We start from the raw sequence: 23,118 nt of genomic DNA on the forward strand, positions 1-23,118 counted from the left end.
TGGCAAACACTCCACATATTCCAGAAAAATAACACACCAGCTTCTGGCTTCAAACCTGTCTCCTCTTCCACCCAAAACTTTTGGTTCCAGGTGCCCTTGGACAGGTGATAGGGTAATCTGACCTCGGACCCCAGCCTTCCGGTCATTAAGCCCAAGAAATGCTCCTGGAAGCACTTCCTGTACCCAGCCAGCTCCCCATCCCAAAACTATACACAGACGTGACCGCAGACCTGATCACTGTCCCACGCGAGCCCAGTGAAATGTATCCCCAACTCGAGTTCTCCTTACCCAGGTCCCCAACATCCCTATCGCTCTCCCACGCCACAGACAGAAGACCCCGGGAGAGCATGCGATTAAACAGATGAGCCATCGGATTAAACGGATGGCTCCTAAAACGTCTCACTTTGGAAAATTTTACTTACGTGTACGGCTATATGAACCCATTGCAGGGGTTTTGGAAAAGCAGCTTGAGTGAGGGGCTGGAAGCTTAAGGCTGTTTTAGCTTCCCGGGGACTCTACATCTGGGCTCTGCTGCTCTGTGACTGCCTAGGAAGGGTGACTGCTTGGGCCTTGGTTGCCCCGTTTGTAACGTGGGTGGTGACTTGGTGTCTTCCTTGAGGGTTGGGGTGAAGAGTAGATGTATGGAAAGCGCTTAGCCCCCCTCGGCAGATGGGAGGTGCTGCATGCCCCGCCAGCGGTGTAGCTTTAGGCAAGCCACTCAACCTCTCTGTGCCTCGCTTTCTTCATCCAGAAAATGGGGAGAATAAGCATCGTCACCTCATAGGATTGTTAGGGGTGTTAATAAATCATCCTCACTTTGTGGATGAGGAAATGGGGTGCAGAGAAAGTTCCTTGTCAAGGACCCGCTAGCAAGTGGGGGCAGCCCTCACTGCCCTCCCTCACCTGCCCTGAGATTCCTCCGCCACTTTTTGCCGCCACGTGTCCCGGAGGCCTCCGCTGTGAAGCTGGACCCTGTGCAGGCTCCTGGAACCTTGAAATCTGCTCAGTCGCAGGCCTTTGGTCTCTCACCCTCCCAGGGGTGACCTCGGTCCTAACCTCCTCCCCAGTCCTCACGGTGTGTCCCCCACCCTCCTACAGCCAGAATTTGTCGGGTGAATACTTCAGGTATAAAGGCATCCCCTTCCCCGTTGGCATCTACTCACCTGAGAGCATCAGCATCGCAGAGAACGCGGATGTGCAGGATGACGACATCTTTATTGTCACCTACCCCAAGTCAGGTAACTGCTGGGCCGGGGCAGGGAGCGGGGACGGTGCTAGGGAGTGTTGGGGTGGGTGTGGGACAGAGGATGAGAAGGGCACAATAGGGAAAATGGAAAGAGGAAAGCGGGGAGGAGGTTCTGAAGGCGCCTTGGGGGGCTCAGGACCAGGGTGAGCTTGGCCTTTGCACTGGCTGGTTCTCCGCCAGGAGGCACCCTTCCCCCAGATCCCTCCCTTCCCCTAGGCTGGCTCACCGTCCCAGGGGTGCCTTCCCTGACCTTTCTGGCTAAAATAGCATCCCCATCCTGTCCTTCTCTACCCCTTAACTCCCCTCATACTGTTCTGCGCTGCCAGCCACTATGTTATATTTTCATTTGTTGATTTTGTCTCTGGTTTCCTCAATACAACACGGCTCCTTGATCACTAGTGTAGTCTTTGAGCCTGAATAATAAATGCCTGGCACATATTCAATAAATATTTGGGGAAGGAACTCTTTTTTTTTTTTTTTTGAGGTACTGTGGATTGAACCCAGGATCTCATCTTTTGAATGTATCATGTTTTTGAAGTTCATCCATGTTGTTGCCTGTGTCAATATTTCATTCTTTTTTATGGCTAAATAATATTCCATGGTATGGGTGTACTGTATTCTGTTTAGTCATATAAACAATCAGTTTTTTTTCACTCTTTTACTCTTATGAATAATGCGTGTAGGAACATTGACATACAAATCTGTCTGTGGATGTGTTTTCATTTCTCTCGAAGTTCTATGAGTTTTGATAGACAAAGTCATAGAACCACTACAATCAAGATACAAAACAGTTCCATCCCCCCCCAAAAAAATTCCTTCACACCCCTTTGTGGTCAGTTCCTCCCATTCATCTGTTGAAGGAACTTTGTGTTGTTTCCACTCTAGGGTGAGTATGAATATGGCTAGTCTGAAGCTTTGCATACAAGTCTACACATGGAAATATATTTTCACTTGATCTTGGGTAAATACTTAGCAGTGGGATCGCTGAGTTTACGGGAAGTACATATGCTTAACTTTATGAGAAACTGCCAACCTGGTTTCCAAAATGGGAACCATCCTGCATTTTTTACAAGCTGGTTTACCATCTTGCCTTCTCACTGGCAATGTGGGTGGGTTCCAGGTGCTCCACTTCCTTGTCAGCACTTGATAATGTCAGATTTTTTTAAAAAGCCTTTCTAACAGGTGTATTCTAGTATTTCGTTGTGGTTTGAATTTGCACGTCTCTAATAGCTAATTATGTTGAGCATCTTTTCATGGACTTATTAGCCATCATATATCTTCTTTGGTAATGTATCTGTACAAAACATTTTTTGCCCTTTTCAATTGGGTTGTTGGTCTTCTAATTATGGGGTGTTGACAGTTCTTTATACAATCTGAGTCCACATCCTTTATCAGATATGCCTTTTGTAAGTATTTTCTCCAAGTCTGTGGCTTGTCTTTTCATTCTCTGTTCAGTGTCTTCTCAGAGCAAAAGTTTAAATTTTTGATGAAATCCAACAGCCAGTTTGTTCTTTAATGGATCAGACTTCTGATGTCATGTCTAAGACATCTTTTCCTAAACTACGGCCAATGAAGATGGCCTTTATGTTTTCTTCTAGAAGTTTTATAGTTTTAGATTTCACACTGAAGTCTCTGATCCATTTTAAGATAAACTTTATATATGGCATGAGATATATATCAAGGTTCTTTGTTTCCATATGGATGTCCAGTTATTCTTTTAGTTGTTTTTTTTTTAATTTAAAATGTATTAATTAATTTCTCTCTTAGAAAGTAATATATTCATGGTTCAAAATTCAAAAGGTACAAAAGGTTTACTCTGTAAAATATCTCTCCTCCCACAGCCACCAGTAGTCCCCATGTATCCTTCCAAAATTTGCATGTACAAGCAAAAATGTACATAATTTTTTAAACTTTTTTCCCACAAAAGTTAACACGTGATACACACCATTCTGTGTCATGGTTTTGATTGGTTTTGCCTTATATTTTGACATCATCCCATCTGAGAACTGTAAACAAATAGCTTCCTGTTGTTGGTTTTGTTTTGTTTTGTTTTGTTTTTTTACAGTTCCATAGTATTCCATAACAGCTGTACAAGAATTCTTGTTTAACTAGTTCCTTCCTGATTAGGATTTACTAGTTTCCAATCTTTTACCTTTATATACAATGCCACATCTTGTACATGTATCATTCGCACACATTTGCACTTACCTGCAGAACAAACTCCTAGACATGGAATTGCTTGGTTAAAGGCTCTGTGCACTTGCAATTTTAATGAATATAGCCAAATTTCCTTTCATAGAAGTTGTGGAAATCTGTTCCCCAAACAGCAGACTTTGTTTGAAACAGCTTTGGAGCTAGACTGTAGTGATATTTGCACAATAATGTGAATGTACTTAATGCCATAGAATCATACTCTTAAAAATGGTTAAATTGGGGGGAGGGGTGGGTATAGTTCAGTGGTAGAGTGCATGCTTAGCATGCACAGGGTCCTGGGTTCAATCCCCAGTATCTCTGGTTAAATTGGTCTATTTCGTGTTATGTATATTTTCCACCCACCTACAAAAAAAGAATTATTAACTGGTAACAGGGGATTATACAGGCAGAGCCAATACAAAGAGCAGCTGCTCCCTCTAGGGCTGAAGAAAAGCGCCCAAGGAAATTTGCTGGGGGGTTGGCGGAGGCCTAAGTGCCACTGGTGTCCCCTGCACTGCTGGCCGCTGTCCATCACAAGAGCCAGCCCGGAGAAGCTCAGGAGAACCAGGAAGAGATAGCCCATCCTTCTACAGGGTTCCTCTGGCGCCCTCTACTGACAAAGATTAACATTGCGCTAGCTGGCAAGGGAGAAATGTTTCCAGGGTCCAGCTCCAACGTCACAAAACCCGCCAATCCAGTGCGGATTTGGAGCTGAGAGGCAATACACTGAGAACTGGCACAGGGTAGCTGTTAGAATCCAAGGCAATAGAATACTAATTCCAAGTGATTAAACAAAAAGAAAAAATTTAAAAAGAAGAAGAAAAAAAATTTCAAGTGATCATTAACATTATTATTATTTCTCATCTAACCTGCCAGTAGTCTCCTAGAATCTGGACCTATGAACTGGGTCATTAATGAGGTCTCTTCCTTCTGTGTGGCGTTTGTGGCTTCCCACAGAAATCAAGGTGTTATTTCCAACCAGGGGCAGTGAACAGAGCTGAGGTTTTAAGTCTAGACACCTAGATTCAATTCCAGTTTCCTCTATGTATTAACAGAGGGCTTCTGTCCTAATACATAAGCCTTAGAATCTCAGAAGCTGAACCCAGTAGTTTATTTCTCATTCCCATAAACTCCAACTGGCGCAGGATGGATGCAGGGAAGTGGGGGAAAATCTATGCAGTCTCCAGCATCCCAGCTCCTTCCAACTCATGGCTCTGCCATCCCGAGGAGCCCCAGTTTCCACTGGCATCTCTGCATCCAGCCAGCAGAGAGGGGAGGGCGGGTGTCACGTGGCAGGTGTTTATGGGCCAGGCCTGGAAATGTCTGCACATCGCTGCCGCCTGCACTTCCTTGGCCAGAACCCAGTCACATGGCCCCACATGTAGCTGCAGGGGAGGCTGGAAAAATGCAGTCCCATGATATTCCCGGTAGGGAAACGAAATGGGGATGGGTGGACAGCTAGCCAGTCCCTGCCACCTGCCGCTTCCTAGCTCTGCTGCCTTGGCTGGCAACTTTGTTTCTTTGAGCTTCAGTTTCCTGCTTCTAAAATAAAGATAACCAACTCTAAGGGGGCGGAGGATGGAGGGATAAATTAGGAGTCTGCGATTAACATATACACACTACTATATATAAAAGAGATAAACAAGGACCTACTGTATAGCATAGGAAACTATATTCAATATCTTGTAATAACCTATAATGGAAAAGAATATACATATATATATGTATCTGAATCACTTTGCTGTATACCTGAAACTAACACAACATTGTAAATCAACTCTACTTCAATTAAAAAAAAAAAAAGATAACCAACCCCTGACTTCTTTGCTGGTTTTAAGAAATCTGTGCAATAAAATAGGTAGCAAATTATGCAATAAATGCAGCCATTACGCTTTTGATTATATCCTTCTCTTCACCCCTCCCCACTTCTGATTAATGTGCCCAATTTCTCCTGACAGGCACCAACTGGATGATTGAGATCATCAGCTTAATCCTCAAGGATGGGGACCCCTCTTGGATTCACTCAGTACCCATCTGGAAGCGGTCACCCTGGTGTGAGGCCATCATGGGTGCCTTCAGCCTCCCCGACCAGCCCAGCCCCCGCCTCATGAGTTCTCACCTCCCCATCCAGCTCTTCACCAAGGACTTCTTCAACTCCAAGGCTAAGGTGATGGAGGAAGGATGGGTGTTGGGGGAGGGGGCTTAACTAACTGATGAACTTAGCACATCCTTATTGAATACCTACTATGGGCCTGGCCCTGATCCAGAACAGCAGTAAATACACACACAAGAACACCTGCCCCGTGAGCCACATTTTAAAGGGGACAGGCAGTGAACAGATGGCCTACATAAGGAAAATATTTAACACGTCCAAGGCGATAAATTCACAGTGAGAAGGGGGAGAGGGTAGGACTAGAGTTAGGGGTGGGGATTTCAATGATAAATAGGGTGGTCATGGAGGCCTCAGTAGGAAGGTGTATTTGAGTAAAGACCTGGGAGGTGAGGGAAAGAAGCCAGTGGGATGTCTGGGGAAAGAACATTTCAGGCAGAGGCAAGAGCAAGTACAAAGGCCCTGGGGTAGGTATGGCATGCCTGAGGCCCAGCAAGGAGGACTATGTAGTTGGATCCAAGTGAGAAAGGGGGAGAGGAGTGGAGATGATGTCAGGGAGGTAAGAGGGGCCAAAATGTGCAGGGCCACGTGGGCTTTGGTGGGGAGTTTGCTTGTCTCTGAGTGGGACAGGAGCCAGGGGAGAGCTCTGAGCAAAGGAGAAATGGAGCCAATTTAGTTTTTTACATGTGCCCTCTGGCTGCAAATTGGGAACAGACCGTTGGGGAGAGGGCAGAAGCAGTGTGCTGGTGAGGAGGCCATAGGCTATAAGGAAGGGGGTGATGGAGGTGATCAGGGTGATGGCCATGGAGGTGAAGGCAAAGGGCTGGGTTTAGGGGTGTATTTTGAATGTGGAGCCCAGAGGCTTTGCTTGGCAGATGGGATGTGGGTGTGAGAGAAACAGATGAGTCAAAGGTGACGGCAGGGGGGTTGGCTTAAGCAGCTGGGAGGATGGGGCCATCATCAACTGAGATGGGGAGGTTGGGGAGGAGAGGATCTGGGGGGAGATGGGGAGCTCTGCTGTGACCCATCGACGTCCAGGGGGAGGTTGCCAGTGGGCAGCGAGATAGACAAATCTGGATTTGACAGGACGGATGTAGGCTGGACGCATCTATTTGCAATCTGTTGAGATATGCATATATGGAGAGAAAGACAAAGAGACAGATATACAGAGACAGAGAAATTAAAGCCAGGAGACTGGTAAGATCACCAAGGAAGGATATGAGTGCAGACAGAGAAGAGACGGCTACTGCAATCTTGGGGTCCCCAAGACCACTTTCAGACTCAGTGATTCGCTAGATGGATTCACAGAACTCAGAAAAGCTGTCATACTCACAGTTACAGCTTATTACAGAGAAAGGGTAAAGATTAAGTTCAGTGAAGGGAAGAGGTGCCTGGGGGAGCATCCAGGAGAGACCAGGCACCAGCTTCGAGTTGTCTCTTACAGTGGAGTCGCATGGACCGTGCTCGGTCCTCCAGCAGTGACGTGTGACAACACGCACAGAGCATCACCCACCAGGGAAGCTCACCCGAGCCTCCGTGTCCAGGGTTTTTGTTGGAGGTTTAGCCATGTAGGCATGGCTGACCTTGGGCTTGGGGAAGGACATCTCTGATGGGGCTGGAGTAGGGTTGGTTGTGGAATCTGACGCTGGTAAACAGATCAGAATGCCAGGCCCAGGGGCCAGGACTCCACCCTGGGCACTGGAGAGCCAAGGAGGGCAGGGTCAGTTTCTGGTGTTGTGTGGAGGCTGGGAGGCTGGGGAGGAGGCTAGGGTGGGAGTCTACGCAGGAAAGAATGAGGCTGGGGTCTTGGCTTTGGGAATAGGCAGGAGAGGAGGCTGCCTTTCTCTGTTGGTCAATAGCCCTCACCGGGATCTCCCCCACCCTGAACCCCATGCCTTCCTCCTCTTCTCTTTATCTCCTGAAGCCAAACTGTGCCTCCACCTGGTCTAGAAACAGTCCCTCTCTATTCCTAGAACATAGTTGGAAGGAACTCTCTCCATCCTGTGGATTGATCTGAGCTCCCGTTAACTGGGAAGTCCCTTGAGAAGTCTAGCTTGAGTCCTTCCTGCTGCAGGATCAGGAGAAAAAGGGCATGCAGCTTGCTGGGCTGACATCTCTCCTCTTCCCAACACCCACGCACAGGTGATCTACATGGGCCGGAACCCCCGGGATGTTGTGGTTTCGCTCTATCACTATTCCAAGATTGCCAGGCAGTTGAAGGACCCTGGCACGCCTGACCAGTTCCTGCAGAACTTCCTCAAAGGCGAAGGTGAGGACTGGGGCAGAGTGAGGTGGGGGACCCCCTGGTAGACCCAGATGGGAAGAGGGACAGAGGAGGGATGGGTAGGAGACAGAAAAAAGAGACAGAGAGATAGAGAGACAGAGATACTGGGCATTATAAAGAGCAATGGAGACAGAGAAGAGACCAAGAGATTGAGAGAGAAAACAGAGACAATAAGATACAGAAACGGGGAGAAAGAACCAGAGAGAGATTGAAAGACACGGAGGAAGCAAGAGAGAGAGAAATGGAAACGGAGAGAGACGGAATCAGAGAGACACAGCAGGAGACAGAAGGACACGGGGAGCCCAATGTAGGGGGCTTGGAGGGAGGCCTCCAGCTGGGAGAGGCCAGGCCTCGGGCCACATGGGACAGGCTGGGCTCCTCTGAGCCCCAGCAAAGGGGGGCCAGCTGCCCGCCCCTCACCCCACCTGCCCCTCTGCCCGCAGTGCAGTTTGGCTCCTGGTTCAACCACATTAAGGGCTGGATTCGGATGCAGGGCAAGGAGAACTTCCTGTTTATCACCTACGAGGAGCTGCAGCAGGTGATTCCCCAACCCCACCTCAGCCCAGCAGCCCTATTACCCCTCCCCTCCTCATGCCCGCCAGCTTCCTTCCGGTAAGACAAAGAGCTGAGGAAAAAAGGTGAGTGGGGAAGGAGGAGGCAGCAGGAACAGCCAGTGCAAAGCCCCTGAGGAGAGCATGTGCTTAATGTATTTCAAGGAGAGCAGAGGCCACCGCCGTGGCCAGAGCCGAGGTTGGGGGTGCTGGGAAGTGAGGGCAGAGAGGGGATGGGGCCCACAGTGAGGACTCCGGCTTTTCTCTGAGTTGGTGGAAGCCCCAGCTGGGCTCTGAGCAGAGGTGACAGGATAAATGGGACGATGCAGAACTGTGATACGTGGGAAGTGATGATGGTTTAATGATGGTTGTGACCTGAAATGTGGAGGGAAGCAAAGGAAAGAAACAGCCTTAGGAGTCAGACAGGGAGCCTATCTGGACCCCATCGAACATCCTGGGGGCAGGTACCCGGGAGAAAGAAACTTTCCTGCTAGGGCAATCAGGGAGGACTGCCTAGAAGAAGGGGCCATACAGAGTGCCTATGGCTTTACCCAGGCAAGGAGATGCTGGGCTTCTAGATGGACCAGTCCACAGTAAATGTGTCCAACTGTTCTACGTTCTTAACAAAGATGTGTCCTGAGACGCTGAGAACTTAAGAGGCTCTCAACACATTCCTTCACCAACATTCCCAGACATTCTCTTCCCATGTGTGCATTTCATGCATTTTTGTACCCTCCTTTCTGTCTGTGCTTTTTGCAGCCTAAAGAGCCTGGATTTTGGTGTTGAAAAAGCTGTTAAAATCTTTTTTTAAAAAATGTTTATAGTTTCTTGTTTATTTATATTTTTTTATTGAAGTATATAGTTGATTTACAATGTTGGTAGTTTCTGGTGTACAGCATAGTGATTCAGTGATAAATATATATTCTTTTTCATATTCTTTTTCATTATAGGTTATTATGAGTTATTGAATATAGTTCCCTGTGCTATACCGTAGGATCCTGTTGTTTAAAATCCTCTTAAAAATCTCTCAGAGCCTCAGAAGTCTCATCCTTAACATGGGTGAAAAATGCTGGAGCAGAGGGTTGTTGTGAGGTCCACAATATCAGGCACTGGCGTATTATAACCATCTGACAAGCTATTGCAAACAGTTAGTATAGTGAGCAAAGTAAGAGTGATTAGGTACTGAGCGAGGGCCTATCTGATTAGTAATAGCCCCAGTATCAAACGTTTCAGCCTCTCTGACAAATGTCAGGCACCAAATGCTGCACACAAATGATTTGGTTTAACCCTGTAATCGGTGAGGTACAGATTAGATCAAACAACATGAAATGCCCGTATTTAACCAGTTTCGAGCTGCAAAAAAAAAAAAAGATAATTTTCTATGCTTCACCCCAATATTGTTATCGCCCCCATTTTATAGAGGAGGAAACAGGGAGGTTATAACCTAGAGAGGGTAGGGGTCTTCCCTGTGGGCCCCGTGGGTTTTTTTTCCCCACCCTCGTAAATCTCTTTTGATGGAAAGATCCAGAAAATATTTCAGCACTACCCCTCCCCCTCTCTTTTCCATCAAGCTTTATTCTCCAAACCCAAAACTGGGTCACGCAGCCTGACAGAGTTTCTGGGCTGCCCCTGGGTGTGAGGAACTGCCAACATGTTTGAATTTCTGGGACACCTTAGTTGTTCAACAGGATAAAGGGATGGAGGCTTATGAAACCAAGAATGACCTGGAAAATTGGGGCCATGGGGTTGGTGGAGCTGACCGGTGCCAGGCGCTGCATATTAGGGAAGGCAGCAAGATGGAAAGGAGGATGTGGGCTTTGGGGACTCAGATCTGTTTTCCTCCTTGGCTGTGTGACCCTGGACAAGTGTCTTCCCCTCTCTGAGCCTCCATTTACCTACTCGGGTATTGACACCTCTCTGTAAGGCTACTGGTAGGTCCGATGGCAGGTATTCATGAGGGGGTTGGACTAGAGATTGGTACACAATAGGCGCACAATCCACAGTGACTTTCCAACCTGAAAGAGGGTGATTCTGCATAAGATGCTGAACTGACCTCCGCCCCCTGCTGTGACCTCTGACCCAGCCCCATCCCTTCCCTCCCTACAGAACCCTCCAAAACCCTAAACTGCAAAACCCCTCAGAGGTCATGGCCCAACTGCCTGGCTTGGAGGTGGGGAAACTGAGGCAGAGGCAGAATCACCCAGATTCCAGATCTGGGTTGGGACTCAGGAATCCAAACTCTGGGACTAAAGTTTCTTTCTCACCTGGGGTCCCCTTCCTCCACTGACTCATCCCCTGCCCCTTCTCCCCTGTCTCCAGGATCTCCACAGCTCCGTGCAACGCATCTGCCAGTTCCTGGGCCGGCCGCTGGGTGAGGAGGCGCTGGAATCCGTCGTGGCACACTCGGCCTTCAATGCCATGAAGGCCAACACCATGTCCAACTTCACGTTGCTGCCGCCCAGCCTGCTGGACCAGAGCCATGGTGCCTTCCTCCGGAAAGGTGTGAGGACTCGAGGGCTCCAAGGCTCATGAGACCTCTGCCTGGCTGTGTGGCTTGGCTAGTTTACTTAACCTCTCTGGGCCTATTTCTCTAGCTCTCACATGGGGTGCTGGGAGCAGAACTGCATTTATGGGATCACTGTGGACCCGGGATTGACTCTGCACACAGGGCTTGGCAAGGGGCCTGTCGTCCCAGGCCCACCACACCCAGAGAGCTCTAAACCGGAAGAAGACACTTGAGTACGTTTTCTTCATAGCCAGCTCCAAACCACTATGAGGCTATTTCAAGTCTTCGTGAACCCTTCTTAGCATTAACGTTCACCCCAGAAATACTCAAGTGTTGGATTCAGGGTGAGGGTGGAAATGTGTTAGTTTCCTGTTCCAGCTGTAACCCAATACCACCAACTTAAGTGCTTAAAACAACACATGTTCGTACCTTATGGTTCTGGAGGTCAGAAGTCCAAAATCAGTCTCACTGGGACAAAATTAAAGTGCCAGGAACATATTCTTTCTGGGGGCTCTAGAGGAGAATCGGTTCCCTGCCTTTTACAGTTTCCAGACCCGCCTGCATCTCTTGGTTTGTGGCCCCTTCCTCCATCTTCAGAGCATCTTCTACTCTCTGACTCTGACCCTCCCTCATCCTCTTATAAGGATGCTTGCCATTAAATTGGGTCCACCCAGATAATCCAGGGTCTTCTCCACACCTCAAGATCTTTAACTTAAATCACATCTGCAAAGTGTGATTTATCAGGTCACATATTCATAGGTTCCAAGAATTAGGTCTTAAACATCTTGGTCGGGAAGTGGGTATTAACCCACCACAGGGAGCCCCACCCCCAGGCCTCACTCAGGGTGTCTTGTAACATGCAGTGTGGGGATCTGCTAAAATTCAAAATACTGTGATCTAAATTACTTTGGCCCCAAGATTCCAGGCAAGGGCTGGTACCTCAGATTATCCTCCTGTGAGATCAGAAACCTAAGCCTCAGAGTGCTTGATCCGGGGCACACAGAACCAGCAGAGCCACGCCCTTTGCCTGATCAATTGCTGGGAGGATTAAAGAGTGAATCCCAGCCAATCTTCATCATGATGCCTGGTATCCACTGAGTGCTGGGACAGCACTGATTCCCAATGTCAGAGCAATAAATGGAGGTAAGGTAGGGCGTTGCAGGAGTGCTGGAGCGAGGAAACCCTGCTCTAGCCAGGGAGCAGAGGGACAGGTCACAGTCAACCTATCCTTGTAAGAAGGTGAAGGAGGGTCAGCGTCAGAAGGTAGAAGATGCTTCAAAGATAGAGGAAGGGGCCATGAGCCAAGGGTTGTAGAAGGATCTGGAAACTGTAAAGGCAAAGGTTGGGAGTGTGTGCAGGAATACTAGATGGGGAGGCGGATATTCTGGGTAGAGATTTAAGAGATCCGTGCAGGAAGGTGAGAAGTCTGCTGGAGGGTTGAGTAGGGTGGGGCGGGGTGGGGGGGGGAGGGAGGGAATGGTGCCCGGGGGTCTGTCCATTGTTAGTCATCATCAGAGGAGGTAAAGGGGCAAAATGGAGATGGGGGGGCGGGGGAAGGTCAGTGCTTCTGGCAAAGGGAACATGGGCAAAGCCCGGGAGGTGGGAAAGAGGGTGCTGGGATGTTGGGGGCGAGGGACGATGCTCCTCACCTCGGCCTCCCTCCCTCCCCTCCAGGGGTGTGTGGTGACTGGAAGAATCACTTCACGGTGGTGCAGAGCGAAGCCTTCGACCGCGTCTACCGCGAGCAGATGCGGGGGCTGCCGACCTTCCCCTGGGACGAGGCCCCTGAAGACACCAGCCCGGACCCCGACCCCAGCCCGGACCCCAGCCCAGCCCCAAGCCAGGCCTCTGAGCACCCCCACCCGTCACCCTAAAAATAAACACATCCCTCCTGCCCGGGCTCAACGATGCGCTGTGGAGGTGGCGTCCCGGCGGCAGGGGGCGCGCGAGGGCGGGCGGGGCGCCGCTGCGGACCGCGGAGGTTCTGGCGAGGACCCCTTGGGGGCCACCCGAGGCCTGGGGAGGACGAGGTCCTCTAACCCACCTGGCACGCTGGTGGAGTCTGTGACTCAGAAGTCTCGCCCAGAGGCAAAGGTAGGGCAGAGAGGCCAGCGCTGGGCACCCGACTCCCCCAGGGTGAGGGTGCTGCGGCCGCGACTCCTGGATCCTTGGGGGAGGAGGGGGCTGGGGGCCTGGACTCCTGGGCCTCCCACTAGGCTGTGGAAATGCAAGTTTCTGGCATGAAGCAGCTTTATTCTAGGCAGAGGTAAAAGGCAGCCCCAACAATTCACCCGCTGGTGCCCACAAAACAGTCCCAGCTCCTGCTGGGTCCCTCTCCACGGCCTTGGCCTGTTCCCCAGCAGGTGTGTCCTCACCGATTTCCAGTCCCTCCCGATTCAGCGCGGCTCCCTGGATGGGGCTCTCTCCTCTCCCCGGCCAAGCTCAGTTTATCCTCAGCTCCTGAGCACGGTGGGTGCAGAAGTTTCCCCTTTGTCTCAGGGACTCCCCATCTTCACCCCACACAATTCCAGCCTGGGAGCCACTCAGCCAGGCCTGTCCTCAGAGAAGTTCTGATCCAGCCGGAAAAGGATGTGTGCTGTTCTAGCTCCCAGCCAGAGGAGACTTTCTGCCCATTTTCTAGGCTGTGACACTGAGGTCTAGAGTGGGCACTGGGGCTTGCCCACGGTCTAGAACAAGTGAAAAAAAACAAAAACAAAAATAAAACCCCTTTCCACTTCCCGGACACTGAGGCCAGAAGCCTTGTCCAAGGCATGATAGCAAGGCTAGGGGCTTCAAGTGACATTTGTCCAAATATCCTGAGACAGGCCAGTCCCATTTGGTTTTGGCTTCTGTCAGGGCCACCCCTGGATTCCTGGCTGGGCGGCCTGGTCTGGCTGCCGAATGCCTCTGGGTTCTGGAAGTTTGCCTGCAGCATCTTTACCAAGCCTCCTTTGGGTCGGGGACAGATAGCGGAGGCGGCGGGCAGGGATGGGGGACAGGGTGCTGCCCCAGGGCTGGGACCAGGCCAACGGACGGGAGTCTGCCTCACCCCAGGGAGCCCCTCCAGTGCCCCGCTGCCTCATCAGGGCCTTGGCTGGGGTGTCCTTGGAGCCCCGGGACTTCTTGTGCTGCGGAGGGAAAGAGAGGGAGGTGAGAGGAGGCTCTTGGGGGCCCAGAGCTGGAGTAGAGAGACGAGGGTGAACAAGGATGGAGAAGGTGGTTAGGGAGAAAGGAGAGAAGGAAGGTGAGACAGGAAGGCGAGAGATGACACAGGAGGGAGGTGAGGGAGAATGAAGGGTGGGGTGAACTCCACGGGGAGGCGAGAAGACCCCTGAGTCTCCAGAGCCAGGAAGGAAGTGAGCAGGAAGGCTGGGGACCCCCCAGACCTACAGAGGGGGCAAGGAGCTGTGTCCCCTTGGGCATGTTTGCAGCTGGGAAGGAACAGGAAGCAGCTGGCAGCTGTGTGGGGGGAGCAAATATTTGCCAAGGGAGGTGATGCTGGGTGAGGGCGGCTCAGGATCAGGTAGAGGTAAGGACCTTGCCCCTGCCCCTCCCTTGGCACAGACTGAGGGAGGCGATTCCTGGGACATTTCTCGCTCAACCTCGGAAGAGGCCTTGAGCTCCCAGTTAGATGAGGAAACAGACTCAGAGGGCACAGCTCGCTAAGAGACTGACCGCAAGTCTGCCTGCGTCCAGGGAGGGTCCACTGGTTTCTCCACAGCCTGCTTTACTGCTGGGGATACTGATGCCCTGCCCAGGGTCCCCTAGAGAGTTGGGGCAGGCTGTTAGAACCCCAGTGTCTAAGCAGCTGAGCTCCCCTAATTCCCTCCCCAACACCCCAGGACACTCAAATCCAGGAAGCCAACAAGCAGAGCATTTAAAAGCCCTGCCTGAGAGGCAACCAGGGCTGAGTTCTGATTCCTCCCTGGTGCCTCAGTTTCCCCATCAGTGAAAGGAGTGGATGGAGAGCTGTAATCACACCTACCTCGTAGGGTTGTGGCAAAGGTGAAATTTAACCACCTCAGTGAAAGCGCTTGGCCTGGAGCCTGGCACGTGGCTAGGAGCCCACAAAAGATCGTTGCTTTGACCTTGAGCAAGTTCGGCTCAACCTCTCCCAGCCTCTGCTTTCCCAGCCATAAAACTGAGCATGAACATTGCCTCACTGACCTTGGATAAGGATGTCATGAAGGCAAAATAAATTCCATTTGGGGGAATTTATGATAATGATGATGATTCTAGTTCGTTCTACCCTTATTGACTCCTCCTCCCAAGCAAACTGAGGATAGGGACAGTCACTCAGCCCACATCCTTGATGAGAACACTGAGGTTCAGAGAGGGCAAGTCTCCCACCCTTCACCCACCCTGGGCTCTCAGAGTTGGAGAATCATGCCAGGTTTCATGCCCAGGGCTCATGAGGTCTCTGCCCCTGCAACCCAGGGCTCCCCTGCCCAGCACACAGTATGGGTACAGGAAGTGGACGATGCAGTTATGAACAGAAGTGAGCAGTTTTGCTTTTCCCTGCCCCTACACAGGGCCAGGCACGTGGCAGGCCCTGGCACGTGGCAGGCCCTCAGATGCCTCCATCCTCTCTCAGCTATTCTCTCTCAGACCAGCCACCAGGTCTCACCTCATTGTCACCGTCACTGGAGCCTGACAGCTCGGACAGGCGGCTCAGGTCCCATAGAGAGCGGCTGGGCCGGGCTGGGGGGCCACTGGGGGTCCGGGTGCGCTGTACGCTCCTCAGGATGTCGCTGAGAGCTGGCCCTGGCATGGCTGGGTTCTCCTGCCAGTCCTCCTTGAAGACCCGGCAGGCGGCCAGGCGCTGGGCCAGCGAGCCATCAGGTAGTGGTGGCGGCAATGCGGGGGCCATGGAGCGGCGGTGGGCCACACGGTGCGGGCTGTGTGCCAGCTGCAGCTCCCCCGGGGCTCTGACAAAGGGTCCTGGGGTGGGTGCGGGCGGGAGTGGCCAGGAGGCCGCATACAGTGTCCGGAACTCACGGCTGAAGTCATCGGCAATCTCACCGGTCAGCAGAGTCACCAGGCCCCGGTGCAGGCGTGAGTCACTCCATGTGAAGCTGAGGGGCACAGATTAAGGGGTCAGGATCTCCAAGTGGTCCCAGAGGCCTGACCCAGCCCCCATCACCTCCAAGTGGTCCCAGGGCAGGCTGTGTGACCTCAGGTAAGTCCTGCCACCTCTCTAGCCTCAACATGCCCCTCTGTAGAATGGGAACAATGAAGTACCTACCCCAGAGGGTTGATGTGAGGACATGAGTTAAGGTACTTATATTATCATCCGGAATCAGACTCGAGTTTAAACCTGGGCTCAGCCCCATCCCCACCGAGAGATGCCTCTGTTTCCCTCTCTGGAAAGAGACAGGATTCCGACACTCTCAGGGACTGTTTTAAGACTTGGCTGCTTCCTATAATGACAGCCATTTATTAAGTACTTGCCATGTGCCAGGCTCTAGGTGCACCTGCTCCCTGCCTCAGTTTGCTCATCTGTAATATGGAGCTAAATCATAGGAAGATTAGAATGAGAGGACATGGGGTCGAGCACAGTGCCCAGTAGGTGCCCAGCACCAAAAACCTGTGGGCCGTGGTCAGCTGCACCCTTAATATTCCTGTGATCATAGAGGTTGTGATTTAAAGTCCCTAGCACAGGTCTTGGCCCACGGCAGGTGCTCGGTAAATGCCGTCTTTGGAATTAAGTGAACCTGGGCTCTAGTCCTGGCTCCGGGGACCTTGGACATGCCACTTTCCCTTCCTGAGCTTCGGTCTGCCCATCTGAAAAAACCCTGCTCACCCTGGGCCGTGTATCTTGTGCCTTAGCAGCTACAGCACCCAGCAGAGAGGACAAGTGCAGCCGGGATGGTGAAGGTGGGTTTGAGCATCCTTACCTTGGCAGGGTGGCGGTGTCCTCGCTCCCTCCCAGCCTGCCCTGGAGATTGTGACACCCCTCCCCCACCTATGACCTCATCCCCAGAGCGGCCAGTGGGAACCCTAGAGGGTCTGTGAGGTCACCCCATTCCGCTCCACAAAGACTCCTGACGGGCCGCAGCCACTGGCTCGTCTCTGTCCCGGGGGAGTTTCTGAGACCCGAGGACTTGAGAGCCGTGGTCACAACGGCGCTCCTGAGAGGGACACAGAGCATTGGGAACTGAGGACACGCCGGGTGCTGACCCTGGGAGACCAGAACCAGGGGCAGAAGTCTCGTGGGCGTGAGGAGTGTCATTCAGCAGTTCCAGGAGGTCCAGGAAGCCCACGGCCTGGCTTGGGCACCGTCACCGCCACTAGGCCACCATGGTCCTTGGCTGGCTGCTGCTTCTGGTGACAGCTCTGCCCCCAGGTACGACAGGCGCCAAGGACTGCGTCTTCTGTGAGCTGACCGACTCCTTAAGCTGCCCCGGTACCCACATGCGCTGTGGCGATGACGAGGACTGCTTCACAGGCCGTGGGGTGGCGCAGGGCGCTGGCCCCATCATCAACAAAGGCTGCACGCGGGCCACTTCGTGCGGCCGCGAGGAGCCCGTCAGCTACATGGGCATCACCTACAGCCTCGTCACCAACTGCTGCACAGGCCACCTGTGCAATGGGGCTCCCAACCCCACAGGCAGCTGGATGGCAGGGGCCACCACTGGCCTGGCGCTGGGCATGCTGCTGCTGCTGCTCCAACATTTGCTGTGACCTACCTGGAGGGCAGGGCTCAAGACTGGTCTCCCGGCTCCACTGCTCCCCGTGCCCCCTGCCTCCACCCCCTTCCCCCATTAAATGGCCAGAGGCCCTGGACAACCTCTTGTGGCCCTGGCCTCATCCATTCTAGGGTTGTCCACCAGAGCCCAGTGCTTGGCGAAGCATCCTCTGGCCTGATTTAGTGGTGGGGACCCGTGCCCAGTGGGTTCGGCTGGACTACTGTATTTTGTTGGTTCTAAGACGCGTATCTTTTCACATTTTCAACAAGAAGCTTCCTTGCTTTAGTGGCACCTTAGAGTTGATGAAATATGGTTAAAAAAAAAAGTAATAATAATAATAAATGACAGCTGACATTCATGGAGCACTTCTTATGTTATATGCCAGGCACCGGTATCTCACTGAATCTCCAAGTGAAGCTGGGATGGTAGGTTCTCTTCAAAACCTCCCAGTCTGGATGCTGGTGGCTCTCCAAGTGTGGTCCCCGGACCAGCAGTGGCAGGATCAATGGAGAACTTGCCAGAAATGCCAATTCTTGGGCCTCATACTAGGCCGGCTGAAGAGGGGTAGGGCCCAGAAATCAGGGTTTTAACAAGTCATCCAGCTGATTCTGAAGCCCAAATCTAGAGCAGTGGTCATCAGTTGGGCACTTCTGCCCCTCAGGGGGCAGCTGCAATGTCTGGAGACACTAGGTTGTCATAACTGGGGAAGGGGAAAGATACTGACATCTCCTGGGTAGAGAGCAGGGTTGCAGGTCAGCCCAGGAAAGCCCCCCACAACACAGAATCACCTAGCCCCGAATGTGAGTAGTACCTCTGCTGAGAAACCTTGCTCTAGAGGCACTAACGATATCATCCCACAGTGGCGAGGGGGAAACTGAGGCACAGAGAGGTGAAGCCAGTTGCCCAAAATCACACAGCTAGGAACTGGCAGAGCAAGGATTCGACCCCAAGCCACCCAGCCCTGGACTCCACGCGCCCCACCACATGCTGCTCTGAGGACACTGGAAGTAGCTATTTTCACACTGTCCAGATGGGAAACAGGTTTGGGGTGTGGGAGGCACCCGCCCAAGGTCATGAGCTAAGAAGTCATGGAGCCAGGTTCCAGGGACCACAAATAGAGCAGAGGAGGGAGATGAAATGGTCGGAGGGCCAGGCCATTTGTACCCTGGCTCTGATTTTTTTTTTTAATAGATGCTCAGAGAGGTGGAGTTACTCACCCAAGGCAGAGCTAGGACTCCAATCCAGGTCCCCCTGGTTCTGAAACTCCTACATCCTAATTGTGGGCCCAGTTTTCCAGATAAGGGAACACATAGTCAAAGAGACAAAGACTTACCCCTAGGCCACTGAACAGCCCAGCACCCAGCCAATGCCAGCTCGTTCTGCTCCAGGACACCTACTCTCCGGGGCCGGGTGTTTAGACCCATTTTACAGATGAGGAAAGAGTCTAGAGAAGGGGATGCCACCTGTTGCCTGAACATGCTGAGGGAGAGCTAGGGACAGGAGACCGGTGGCGTGGTCGGGGGGAGCCGCACCTGTAGGATCCTGAGACGACCCTCTCGCTGTCCAGCAGCACAAACTTCTCCCGAACATTGCCGCTCACCTGCCGACCACAGCGGCTCTGGAAACTGCAGCCCCGTACAACTCGGATGTCCAGGTTCTGGGGTGGGGAAGGCATACCCCCTGCTCAGGCCGACCCCACAAAGCCCCGCCCAGTGCCAAGGGCTCAGGACGCCTCCAGACCTGGAGATCCTGGCCTCTACCTGGGTGGCCCATGACTCTCTGGAAGGGTCTGTTCCAGCTTCCCCAGAGCCTCAGGGTATCTTGGAAATACCCCTAACTCAGAGGGACCGCATGGGGAGATCCCCCCGCTCCCCATGCCATGGGCATCAGCTCTCAAGGGACCCTCAGCTGGCATCCACCTCGATGACCCAGGACCCCATGGAAGGGTCTGGCCCAGCTGCCCCCAGTGCTCCCAGACACAGGCCAGGCCCCTACCTCAGTGGCCCAGGGGTTCACCTCCATCTGCTGGGCCAGTGTCAGGAAGGCAGGCAGCTGCTGACGGTCCAGGAGCAGGTAGACGGGCACCCGGCGGCGTGTGGCTGCATCCACCAGGTCCGAAAGCAGGTCTGGGTCAGTGAAGATGTCCATGACTACAGCCACCAGCTGGGGGGGTGGGGAAGAGGGGCTGTGGTAGAGCCTGGGGCCCAGGGGACAATCTGAGGGTGGGGCTCTGGGGATGAGGTGCTATGGGGGCTAGGGGTTTAAGGGCCCAGGCTCTCTGTGGGATGTTTAGGGGGGCTGAGGGGGAGACCCCCAGACACGCACTGCTGTTCATGCAGCGCCTATGTGTGAATGAGAAGAAAACAGCCAGCCCTTCCTTGAGATCCTGGCCTCTAACTGCTGGAAAGCTGTCATCACAAATCACACATCTGCAATGGTGAATGGTGTCCCCTGAGTTGTGACACTACAGGGCAGCCCTGCTCCAGGGGTCAGGGGCTGGAGGCCCCCACAGGGCACTGTGGGCAGCTGCACACCTGGTCCTCAGGAGCACCCAGCATGCCGGGTGGGAAGGGATGACATGCCAGGCCACCAAGGAGAGCTCTGTGAACCAGAGGATGCTGAGGGCTTAGATCTTGTGCGCAGAAAAAGGTAGTGGAGATAAACTCCCACTCACTGGCCAGAAGGCCTTGGTTCAAATCCCCACTCAGCCACTTACAGGCAAAAGACAACTTCCCATGTCTGTTTCCCCATCTCCTCAATGGATACATTAAGTCTCAACCTAATGGTGCCCTCCTGAGGATTATGGAGGTTAAGCCATATAAAGCACTTAGCGTGGGAGCAGAAAAAGATAAATTGCTAAATAATGAATAGGCTGGGAGTGGGGAGAATATAGCTTAGTGGTAGAGTGTGTGCTTAGCATGCCTGAGGTCCTGCATTCAATCCCCAGTACCTCCACTAAATAAATAAATAAAGTGAACCCAGTTACCTCCCCCACACACAAAGTTTTTAAAAAAGGCTGGTAGAGTGCATGCTTAGCGTGCACAAGGTCCTGGGTTCAATCCCCAGTACCTCCGTTAAAAATAAAGAAATAAAAATAAAGAACAGGCTGGGGGGATGCAGGGGAGATGTCTGGACCCTCCCTGGAAGGAGGCGGGGTAGGGTAGATGGCCAAGACCAGGGTGGGTCATATTTAGTTCCAAGGGGCATGGATGCCTAAGGCACCCAGGTCTTGGGGAGAAGGTGGAATATGCTAGAATACACCACATCTAAGAGGGTGAGGATGAGATCCCGGAAGTGTGGATGCCCAGGTCCTAGGGGCTGGGAGGTGTGGACTTGCAAGTTCCAGGAGGGCCCCTCATGCCAGGGGATGTGCTCTCACTCACAGGTGAGGATGACGGGGTCTGGGGAAGGGACACCAGGCCCCCGAGGCCCCCACCTTGTGGGCGGCCTGGATTTCCTGGCGCACCAGCTCCTTGAGGGATGGCTGGCCCTCACCAGGCGGCTGAGTGTACAGCTGTGCCCGGGTGATACCCTTCCAGGCCGAGTCCTCCGGCCAGCCCAGCCGCAGCATGGGCACTGGCTCCTCCGACTGTCCAGGCCAGTAGGTCAGGCTGCCCAAGTCCCCGTCAGCAGTGGTGGCTCCATCAGCTGCCCTGCCAGACTCCTGCTTGGCTGCTGTCCAGTCCTCGGCTGCCGCCTCCAGGCCCCGGACCTCATCTCCACTCAGGAAGGGCCGCAGCCCCTCGCGCTGCAGGCAGGCCTCGAACACGTCTGCGCCCTTGCTCAGCAGAGCCTCCAGCGCCAGCCGCTGGCCCTCGGAGTACAGGAAGCTGGGGCTGGCCTCGGTGAGGGGCAGCCCCTCAGCGCCCGACTCCGTTCCTTCCAGTGCCGCCAGCTGGGAGGCCGCCATCGGACCACTCAGGTGAGAGGACGGTGAAGCTGGGTGTCCAAGGGCTTGGCTGTCTCTGGTTACTTACCATCTGGGGTTCAGACCAACAGACCACCAGCCATCTGAGTGTCCTGCCAGCCTCTGAGGGTCAGGCTGACCACCTGACACCGTCTCCAACTAGCTGCCCATCTCTGCTACATGACACGACCTCCAACTCTAGCCCACTGGCTCTACAATGCCCCAGCTGACCCTGCAGCTGGCTCAGGCTGACCCCACTGCCATCTCCAGGTCACAGGCTGTCTGCTCGTCTCTGTCCCTGATTAAAGGCAGGGCGGGCTGCCTGTTTGCCCCTGGCCAACGGCACATCAGACTAACCCTCTCTGGATGTTTCTTCGTCTAGAAGACACTAATTGCTTCCAACTGACAAGCTCAGTATCTGACTGCTGGGAGGAGCTCCCAGCTGGCTCCGTTCAAATCTGTTTCTCCCGACGACCGACCTGGCTCACCAGCTCTCACTGGCTGACCATCCTGGAAGCCCTCTCTGGATCTCCTCTCTCAGCCGTGGAAGAACACACTCCAGCCCTGTCTTGGCATCACCCCTCCCCAGCTGGGGAACTAGGTCAGTCTCCTCTGGGTTGAGGACTCTGCTCCCCAAACCTTCACACCCACTCGGGCTGCCCCAGTGGTGGATGTCCTCGGAGGGGGTTTCATTACGATGGAACCGGCCCATCTACATTGAGGACACGACTAACTAGCCACTGTTCCTCAGGCTACTGCCCCTGCCTGTCTCCCGGGCCACCAGTCGTCTCCGTCTGTCCTACAGTCGGGACAGCTACCTTAATCCCATTCTCTCCTGTTATCAGACCACCCATTTATTCCTGGCCAAGGACCACTCCGCTCCCTTCTGGTCCCCTTTCCAAGTTGCCCCCTTGAGGCTCCTGACCCAACCTCTGGTCTGTGGACCTTGTACCCCTGCAAACCAGCAGCGCCTCCTTCCAACCCCAGCACCCAGGGAGCTCCTTTCCTCCAGACCAGTGTCCAACCCTGCAAAGAGAAAGGAGAGGAAAAGCCAGGCCGTCTCCTCTCCCTCCCGTCCCCCTCAGCTTCCCCAGCACATCCAGGTCTCCATCCCTTTCCCCTCCTCTTGCCTTCTCAGAGTCAGATCAGGGAGCTGGAGACTTCCTGCTTGTGTTTCTGCGGTTCTTCCGGCTGTCCTGCCTTATTCATCAGGTTTCTGCCTGGGATCTGGGAAACCCAACCCCTTGAGCAAACACAGGGGGAGGGCCGACCCAAGTCCCCGGAGGTCTGGGGAGCCACACGAGTGTAAGGGAAGGTCCCAGCCCAAGAACACATTCAACAGGTTGCTCACCTGGGGGACAGCAGCTGGCCACTCGGGCTTCGGGGTAGGGGAGGACCTTGCCTGTTCCCACGCACACCCTCCCAAAGGGGCCTACCCCATCCATACTTCCCTGTCCACGCCCCGCCCAACCCCATCCGGGAGGACAGCAAGGGTGCTTTAAGAGTCGGCATGACTAATCCTGAGAGGAGGCAGGTGCACTAACACCTGGCTCTTGGGTGGGGATTTGGCCTTATGGGGGGGGGGAGCTGCGAGGTCCCAACAGGTGCAGCTGCAGCTAGGTCCAGACACAC

The 23,118-nt window shown here is 53.2% G+C and overlaps 3 protein-coding genes across 3 annotated transcripts in view; 2 read left to right on the forward strand and 1 right to left on the reverse strand.

Annotated features, from left to right (window-relative positions):
- The window catches only part of SULT2B1 (sulfotransferase family 2B member 1), a 34,519-nt gene extending 21,728 nt beyond the window's left edge, over positions 1–12,791 (forward strand). The window contains exons 2-7 of the mRNA XM_031459012.2: positions 1,099–1,238; positions 5,398–5,606; positions 7,692–7,818; positions 8,277–8,371; positions 10,704–10,884; positions 12,565–12,791. Coding sequence (XP_031314872.1) covers positions 1,099–1,238; positions 5,398–5,606; positions 7,692–7,818; positions 8,277–8,371; positions 10,704–10,884; positions 12,565–12,764 — 952 coding nt within the window. The 3' untranslated portion in view covers positions 12,765–12,791. The remainder of the gene's footprint in view (positions 1–1,098; positions 1,239–5,397; positions 5,607–7,691; positions 7,819–8,276; positions 8,372–10,703; positions 10,885–12,564) is intronic.
- Positions 12,792–13,131: 340 nt separating this feature from the next.
- FAM83E (family with sequence similarity 83 member E) lies at positions 13,132–23,012 on the reverse strand. Its single transcript, XM_010996412.3, has 6 exons — positions 22,617–23,012; positions 21,016–22,512; positions 19,575–19,742; positions 19,112–19,236; positions 15,518–15,965; positions 13,132–14,018 (listed from the first exon to the last, which is right to left on the reverse strand). The coding sequence occupies exons 2-6, from the start codon at positions 21,487–21,489 to the stop codon at positions 13,743–13,745; spliced, it is 1,491 nt and encodes a 496-aa protein (XP_010994714.3). The 5' UTR covers positions 21,490–22,512; positions 22,617–23,012; the 3' UTR covers positions 13,132–13,742.
- On the forward strand, positions 17,191–17,645 carry SPACA4 (sperm acrosome associated 4). Its single transcript, XM_010996397.3, has one exon. It carries the CDS (start codon positions 17,191–17,193, stop codon positions 17,572–17,574), a length of 384 nt encoding a protein of 127 aa, XP_010994699.1. The 3' UTR covers positions 17,575–17,645.
- Positions 23,013–23,118: the final 106 nt, after the last annotated feature.

This window comes from Camelus dromedarius, chromosome 9, assembly GCF_036321535.1.
Source record: "Camelus dromedarius isolate mCamDro1 chromosome 9, mCamDro1.pat, whole genome shotgun sequence".
Classification (NCBI taxonomy): domain Eukaryota; kingdom Metazoa; phylum Chordata; class Mammalia; order Artiodactyla; family Camelidae; genus Camelus; species Camelus dromedarius.